The sequence below is a fragment of the Crocodylus porosus genome, unplaced genomic scaffold (genome assembly GCF_001723895.1).
Source record: "Crocodylus porosus isolate Cpor-Errol unplaced genomic scaffold, CroPor_comp1, whole genome shotgun sequence".
Classification (NCBI taxonomy): Eukaryota; Metazoa; Chordata; order Crocodylia; family Crocodylidae; genus Crocodylus; species Crocodylus porosus.
Genome location: NW_017728921.1, coordinates 5,321,222 through 5,329,615, shown reverse-complemented (window position 1 = coordinate 5,329,615; position 8,394 = coordinate 5,321,222). Strand labels below are relative to the sequence as shown.

Below are 8,394 nucleotides of genomic sequence, written 5' to 3'. Positions count from 1 at the left end.
CATGGAGAGGGTCCAGAGGAGGCCACTCGCATGATCAGGGGGCAGCAGGGCAGGCCCTACGAGGAGAGGCGACGGGACCTGAACCTGTTCAGCCTCCACAAGAGAAGGCTGAGGGGGATCTAGTGGCCTGTTACAAACTAGTCAGAGGGGGTCAGCAGGCATCGGGGAAGTCCCTGTTCCCCCGAGCACCGCCAGGAGTGACCAGGAATAACGGTCACAAGCTGGTAGATGGGAAGAGTGTAGGACCCTTTGGAGTGAAGTGCTGCAATCTAAGTGCGCTCCCCCCACCTTTTATAAATGTGTTGTATAAAAGGAGGACTAAAAACGTCAGAGAAGTTAGGGCAGTGTGATTGGAAACCGAGGAGGGGAGCGAGAAGCCCAGTATAGTGGACTGAGAGTCAGGGTTAACTTCTTGGCTTTGTGAGTGAGCATGTGTGAGAATATCCAGCCCTGTGTTCAGTTTTTACCTTTGGTCTCAAGCTAGGACACAATTTGTATCAGAAGGATGGGCTGGGTGTTAGGGGAGGGAAGTAACCAGCAACGTGTGTCAAGTCCATCTGTCATGTCGCCTCTCCCTGGCTCTCAGGAGATGACTCTGCCTTCAGGGTTCACGCGAACTGTGTCCCCAGACGCTTTAGCTTTACCTGCCTGTATACGAATAGACGCGGAAAAGTTCCCTGGAAGCCGAGTGGATTTGTTTTGGAGGAAGCTGCCTGGATCAGGTCTCCCTCTGCTCGCGCTTACCCGAACGCCCCCTTTCACGCACAACCGGTAAAGCGTAAAGACTCAAGACCCCACGTCTAGGGAAGCCGCAGATGTGACACCGTACGGGTGACACGGCGTTTACCTCGCTCAGCACCGCTTTAAAATCTTCATCGCTCCTGCAGCCGCGGCTCCTCAGTGCCTGCAAGTCAGAGGAGAGGTTGGCGCTGGACGGTGACGGCCTGGATGTCTAGCGACCCTGCGGTCGTAGCCGGGCGGGTCCAGCTCGAGGGAGAATCCCGGGAAGCGAGCCACGAAGGGCCGAGCGCCGGGGCCGCTTTCAACCGCGCCTGCTTCTGCCGCCGCCTCCCGGGGCGTCTCCCAAGCGGGGTCTCGTTGGGGCTGAAGTTGGCTCCTCGTCACCCGGGTAGAGGGGGCGAGTGGGGGGTTGGGGGCCGCCCGTGCTGACCCCCAGGGGCCTGGCAGGGAGCCCTTCCCGGTGCACGGCGCTGTACAACCCCCGCCCCCCCCCATTGGCTCGGCCCGGTTACCGGCCCGTAGTCCTGGCGCAGCTGCGGCCCGTCGCGGTAGCGCACGTGCAGGCCGTAGCGGGGCAGGAAGACGTTGTCGGTGTAGAAGCAGGCGCAGGCCCAGTAGCCCCGCGCCGCCATGGCGGGCCGGAACCTGCCTCCGCGACCGCGTTCCCGTCCGGACCCGAAAGGGCACCGGACCGCGGCGCGGGCTGGCGGGCGGGTCCGGCAGCCAAAGAGCTCCGCCCGCCCCTGCTTCCGGCGGGGCTAAGGGAGCGTCGGCAAATTCCCCCCCGCAGAAGGAGACGAAGAGAAGCCAGGGAGGCTTTCCCTCCTGCTGCCTGTCTCCTCTTCCCCGTGCCCTCCCCGCTCCAGGAGCCTCCCTGGGTCCGCCCTGGCCCAGCACAAGAGCCCTGGGGCATTGCGTTCCTGCCCCAGGCTCTGGGGTGCGCTGGCACCTGGGGGCACCTGGCCCCATCGCCCCACATCACCAGGCCAGCATGGCAGCGCCTCACTGCCGCAGCCCACGGCAGATCTGCCCCCGGGCTCTGGAGCAGCTCTGCGGCACGCAGAAAGGCGCGGGGTCTCGAGTGCGAATCCTCGTCCCCGCCCCGAGTGCCAGAGCTGGAGCTGCTCCTGCCGCCCTCGCGGCGAGGAACCGGCCGTCGAGGTTTCTCCCGCTCCTGGCACCAGCCTTCGCCCCCGCGCCCGTCTGGTCCGTGCACCCCTGCTGATGCCGCCTCTGGGCTGGGCGCCGGGGTGCGGGGCTCCCGCTGCACGACCTGCGTCGCGGTGGCGCTGCCCTTGCCCAGTTCGTCCGGTTCCCCTGCACGACGGTCGCTGGCTCTGTGCGGCCTCGGGACCTGGCCGCTGCGTCTCGACGTGCCGACGCTCAGCGTGTTGGGAGCGGGGGCAGGGACCTGGCCCCCCACACCCCGCGCTCGGAGCAGGCGGCTCGGGGGGCCGCGAGCGCCGCGGGGGATGTGGCCGCCCGTGCTTGGGGACGCGGGGTGCGGTGACCCCGTCGCCCCTGCAAGGCGGCTGCCTGGGAGCCGCGGCCGACTCCTTCCGTGTTCCCGCCAGGCCTGGCCAAGCTGCCGGAGGTGGAGCGCAGGGCCGAGTCGCTGGAGCGGCACCGGCAGGTGTACACGTACCTGGCCAAGGGCCGATACCCCCAGCACCTCGCCGTGCCGCAGAAGAGGAGCCTGCGCAGGTACGCCGTCAAGTGCGCTGTGGAAGATAAGTGGGTTCGTGGCGGAGGCTCTGCAAAAGCTTTCCCGGTGCCCACGGGGCAGGGGCTGGGGACTTCTGCCTGGCGCTCTGGGTTCATCGCACAGCCGGACCCTCTGCTAGGGGAAACGCACCCCCATGTAGCCTGGCGGCCCCCCGTGAAGCACAAAATCTGGTCACGGGAGGAAATACCCCATCGCCTCCCCAGTGCTCCTTCCCCAGCCGCTAGCATCCTCCCTGCAGCGACGGGGAGAGGGAGGGAGCGCGCTGCCTTTGCAACAGGCCGGCGAGGTTTCCCCCAGGCAGGGCTTGGCGCGGATCAAGCCCTTGCAGGCCGCGGTCCCGGGCAGATCTGGCCTGCATCACTGGCGACGGAGATCTTTGTACACATGCCCTTAGTGGGGCTGGGCTGGGAAGCGGGCAGGGATGCTGATGCCCTTGTGAAAGGCAGCAGCAGCCGCTGGGCTGGGGCGTGTGTGCAGGGAGCCCCGCTGCCGGAGCATGGACTCCGCCCTGCAAGTGGTGGAGGAGGAGGTGGTGGAGTCCTGCGGCCCCAGCTCCAAGTTCGAGGACATCTACCGCCTGCTCTCGGAGGGCTGCTTCCCCCCCAGCTTCTGCTCCATCAAGAGGAAGAACCTCCGGCGCTACGCCCAGAAATTCGTGGTGGAAGGTGAGGCGGGGAGGCTCCCACCCAGGCGCCCAGCAGGCACCCCTCGCCTCTGCGGGGGAAAGCAGCTGCAAGACGCAAGCTGCAGGCTACGGAGAGGCTGGGGCATGAGGCTGGGGGGGTCTGGTTGTGGGAAGACGAATGGGGGCAGAGGTGCGAACCCGGCTGCTCCCCTTCGTGCTGGCTCCGGGTCACAGCCAGGCTCTCCTGCCCCTGCTGCCCTCTGCTTTGACCTCCTCAATGTCCTGTGGCTGCAAGCAGCGTTGGCGGGTCTTGCGCACGGGAGCCGGGGGGGCTGCCGGAGGGGACCCCGCTTCTAATCCGTGGGAGGCAGAAGCGGAGACGAGAGCCTGCGCCCTCAGCCCCCCCTGCCTGCCCGCGAACGGCAGCTCCACGTCAGCCTGGCTGCCCGCCTGCGTGCAGGTGCTGGGGCGCGGGGCCGGCGTGGGAGCTGACGGGATGGAGATCAGCCGCAAGCACCGCTTGCGTGGGGCCCTGGGTGCCTGGTGGTGGGTGGGAGGAGCAGCGGTCACTCGCCTTGTGGCACAGAGGCTGGGCACCCCTAGGAAGGATCTCGCAGCCTCCCTGGCTGATAATCAGTGGCTTCAAGGGAAGTCCTCCCAGGACAGAGGGGCTCGGGTCGATCGCATCGCTCTGCTGCGCTGCGTGAGCGGGGAGCAGCCCTCGGGTTTCGTTTGGGGCTGTTCTAGCTTTAAAGCCGTACGGGTGGGTGAGGCAGGGGCAGGTCATCTTCGTGCTGTGCGAGCGTGCCCGCGGCAGGCGTGCCACCGCGGTGGGCGTCGGGACAGAAGCGCGGCCGCCGAGTGGCCCAGTCCCACGCTCCAGCTCGCCCAGTCTCCCGTGTCGTGCGCCGGCAGAGGGTGGGTGCTGAAGGGGAGAGTGACCTGGTTCTGACATACTGTTGTGTGCCAGCAGCTTCGTACCATCTTGGCTCGGGTGGAGACCATCCCTCCCATTCAGACTACCCCCGCCACTTTCCAGAAGGTCCCTCAGTTCCTAACAAGCCTAAACCCTTCCTCCCTACATCGACACCTCAGCCACTCACTGAGACCTTGCAGCTCTGCGTGTCTAGCTGGCCTGTACCTGGCACTGGAAACATTTCAGAGGATGCTACCAGGGAGGTCCTGCCAGCCTAAATTTAACTTTCGGGACTTCTCTGCTACCCGTGCCCACATGGACCATGACCTCCGGCTCCTCCCCAGCCCTCCGTAGCAGCTTATCTGCACATCTCACAAGGTCTGCTATTTTAGCACCTGGCAGGCAAGGGCATTGTTCCTTATCTGTTTTCTCAAATGTGGAAATTGGCTTCTCAGCTCAGACCCCGTCACTGGGATGTTTTGGGGGTGCGCATGTGCGTGCATATGTGATGTTCTACGGTGGCTTGAGCCAGAGACGGTGCTACGAGGTGGTGCTTCTTGGCTTCCCCTCTTGCTGTGCCCCCACCACTGTCCTGCTTCTCCGCAGGGGGCTGCCTCTACTATGTGGGACCAAAGAAAGAGGAGAAGCGGGAGGTGGTCGTGGACCCCGAGAAGAGACGGCAGGTCTTCCTGGAGAGCCACTTCACAGAAATTGGGAGCCACCTGGGGCAGAAGAAGACCGTGCATAGGATTCAGAGCCGGTACTACTGGCTGGGCATCGTGAAGGATGTCGTTGACTGGGTAAGGATGCAAGCTGCTGCTGATGGGGGGAACTGTGCCTGTATCCTTCAGGGAGCGCTGAAGAAGTTCCCCTGAGATGGAGGTTAAGAGGGGCAATGTGCCTCTATTGTGTGTGGCTCCAAAGCCAGGCAGGGGTGTTGAGCACATCTTGTGGGACTGGAAGGGACTTCCCGGTGTGTCTTGCCCAGTTCCCCTGAGGTCAGCATATTCCAGGGGAGGACTCTTCAGGGCCGGTTCAGTGATGCCAACACTCCCCTTTCTCCATGAAAACCTAAAGATTGTCCAGGCAGCACCACTTTCCTGAGATGCAGCTTCAATCCGGCGCATTCTCTATGTCCAGGAAATCAGTGTCCTGGTCCCAGGCAGATACCAGTCTAGCCCTGGAAGACCCACTGCTTGTTTTGTCCTGTTTCCCATTAACCTCCAGGTCTCTAACTGGGGGTGGGGCTGGCAGAGGGCTCACTCAGGGATTAGGGCAGGGTACACAGTCCCAACATCACAGCCCTCCTCCTAGTCTTGGAATAGGCCGGGTCTGTGTATAACAGCACCACAGCCGCTCTTGAGAGTCTCCGGGTCTTTCGTTCTCAGATCAAAATGTGCGAGACCTGCCAGAACGCGGAGCACAACAAGAACATGGCGCGCAAAGTCCGGCTGGTCAAGGTGGAGTCACCCTGGGAAGTGCTGGGACTGGACGTTCACGGTAAGCATCTCTGGTGGGTCCTGGGTGACGAGCGGGCTGTTGTTGGATTGGCCGTGGGGAGGGAAAGCTGCACGAGCCCTCAGTAGCAAGGAGAGCTTGGTGATGGGGGGTGGCACTGAGTGCACCGAGAAGGAGTGACAGGCGAGCTTAGCTGCTTGCTGCATTGCCCCGATTCATGTCATTGAGAGAGTTCCTCAGCGGCTTCCATCCAAGCGTGAGGGCCCAGCACTGCCCTGGACTGGAAGCAGGGCAAGGATGTTACACTGACAGAGATCACTGAGGTTTCCCAGCTGAGGGCTATTGCAAAGTGGGCTTTGGCTTCCCCCACATAACCCTCTTTGCAGCAGTTGTTTCGTGGCATCGGGCATTTTGTAGCTTCCTCCTGCATGCGGCGTTCTGGCTGGGGACTGATCAGTGTTGATGTCTGTTCACGTAGGGCCTTTTCCAGAGACGAGCCGTAGCAACACGCATGTCCTCACCGTGACAGACCATTTCAGCAAATGGGTCGAAGCTGTCCCTCTGCAGAAGAAGGATGCCTTGTCTGTAGCAAAGGCACTGGCCACCATTTTTTACAGGTGGGGTCTTTCAGCTTGCACTTGTATTGCACACCTGCAGTCCTCTCTGATGGGAAGGTGTTGTTCTCTGACAGCCTCCAGGGGCAGATAATGACCTTTCATGCAGGAAGGAATTGCTCCTTGCCAGATACTTGTGAGGCAGCAAGGGAAAGAGAATGGCTTTCTTTTGCAGGTGGGGAAATTGAGGTGCAGAGCAGTTGCTTGAATTGCCGTGCCCCAGCCACGAGACAGGAGACCCTCCCCTCACCTCTCCTATACTGTAGGCAAATATTTTTAGAGCCTAACCTTGCTCCTGTGAAAGCTATTTGGGGAGTTTGTGACTAACTTTAGTGGAACGTGAATTTGGCACGTGAAGAGCATGAAGCCCAGGACCTGCTTTTCCCAAAGAGGTTTGTTTCTCTCAGTCTGGGTCTCATTTCCCCTTCAGCCAGGCCTGTCGGCATCCAGACAGTTTTTTAGGGCAGGCAGGCCAACTTCTCTCGGCCCTCCAAGGAAAGGGAGGTTGTGTCTGCCCTTCTCTTCACAGAAAACACTTTTAACACCTACTGACATGGGCTGAGAGGGCTGTCGTGGAGCTTTGCCTTGTCTAAATCGGGGTCTTTCCCCATCGGCTTTCTCGTCTAAGCCATTGATCCCTCTTGTGTTACTTGGAGCTTGATGAAATAAGGTCAGGGTCTGTTCTTAACTTCCTCCCTCTTTCATTCAGATTTGGAGCAGCCAAGAATATCTACTGCAGTCAGAGCTGGGACTTCTGCGATGAGGTGGGTTGTGTGCTGGCAGCCTTTATAGTCTGTATGTTGCAGGAGCCATGTAGAGCCTCAGCCATTTAGGTGGATCTTCCATAGACACCAGTAAACTCTGTCTTGTGCTGCTTCCAGTCTGCTGGGAGGATTCCCCCACTCCCTCCGTGGTTTCCACTAAAACAGGCATTTCTAAGCCCCCAGCCTACAGCCACGCTGCTGAAATATGGTGGCGTCAGTGACATCCTTCTGATGACTGTTCTGCTTCAGACTCCCTCGCTTCAGGCTGCAGCCACTGCTGTACTGTCTACCAAATGTTTTCAGCCATTTCAGTAGTACTGAAAAGATGGGGAGTTTCGGTCTGCCCCTCCATACTTCTCTTCTGCCCTGGGGTAGCTTAATTTTTGCAGCACAGGCTGGTGGGTGTATTTAGTTCCCCCCAAGGCAGTCTCCAACGCCAGAGGGCTGCGGTGGGATTCTTGTTGCCATCTTAACCTCCCTTGTTGCAATGATGTGGCCCCATGTCCTCCGCAGGTGAGCAGGCACCTGTGTGAGCGCTGGAACATCTCCCAGCTCCTCACGCCCGCGGAGCCTGCAGACTGTGCCAGCCTGGACGACCGCAGCAGCGAGCAGCTCCGCGCCTCCTTCCGTAATGTGGTGAATGAGAAGCCAAGTGACTGGGACGAGCACCTTGACCCAGTCCTCTTTGACTTCCGCACGGCCGTCAACGCTATCACCAAGTACCCGCCCTTCTTCCTGATGTTCAACAGATATGTCTGCCTGTCCTCTGAGGTAATGCCCAAGGGGTAACACATGGGTGACGGGTTATTTCTTTGTCTCAGTGCAGATTATAACCCCATCTGTTGGTTCTGCTCCCTGCCTTTCAGGTTGACTTTGTCAAGGACTCCAAAGATCAGGGGGCTGGTCCAATTAAACCCGATGGCCTCCCATCATTCACAGCAGCTGTTCAGGAGCAGCAAAATGCAGTGAAAGAGATTGTAAGTCTCATTGTGCCTTGAAGCTGGGTCTGTGGGGCAGGAGCATTTCAACACGTGCTGAGGGGAGCGGGAGAAAAGACAGGGCAAGGCTCCTCTGTGGACCAGCATCGGTACCACTCAGTACAGCTAGAATGGCGGAGGTGTTGCAGCCTGGCACATTGATGGGTTCCCAAAAAGGAGACTTCTGTGGAAGTATCGGACTACAGGAGGGTGGTATGGGGAGAGGGTCTTTTCTAGATCCAGCTGCATTCTTATGGTCATCCAGCAGCTAGCGGGGAGAGAAGGGGTCTCCTTCTCACAGCTGTCATGTGGCCTGGGGGAGATGGCTGAAACACACTGTGACTTCCTTTCTGTAACATGGCGTGTTGGGACCCAGTGCAGTGCAAGCCTGGGGCATGTGCATAAGTCACATTTGGTACGTACGAGCTGAGAGGCCAGGAGATGGAAAAGCACCTAAGACCCTAGCTCCTGCTCCTCCCACACGAGTCTTCCCAACTGAGACTCCTTTTTACCCGACACACAACCTGCGCCTAATTCTAATTTAAAGTAGGCGAGAGACTGCTCCTTGGACAG

General features: G+C 60.2%; 1 protein-coding gene across 2 annotated transcripts in view; it reads right to left on the bottom strand.

Annotated features, from left to right (window-relative positions):
* Positions 1 to 1,409, bottom strand: part of OGFOD2 (2-oxoglutarate and iron dependent oxygenase domain containing 2) — an 8,062-nt gene extending 6,653 nt beyond the window's left edge. Inside the window, exons 1-2 of one of the 2 annotated variants that reach the window (XM_019538870.1) lie at positions 1,254 to 1,409; positions 848 to 904 (exon numbers count right to left, since the gene is read on the bottom strand). In XM_019538870.1, coding sequence (XP_019394415.1) covers positions 848 to 904; positions 1,254 to 1,373 — 177 coding nt within the window. In that variant the 5' untranslated portion in view covers positions 1,374 to 1,409. The remainder of the gene's footprint in view (positions 1 to 847; positions 905 to 1,253) is intronic. The other variant, XM_019538871.1, reaches the window with a different exon arrangement.
* Between the last annotated feature and the right edge of the window lie 6,985 nt (positions 1,410 to 8,394).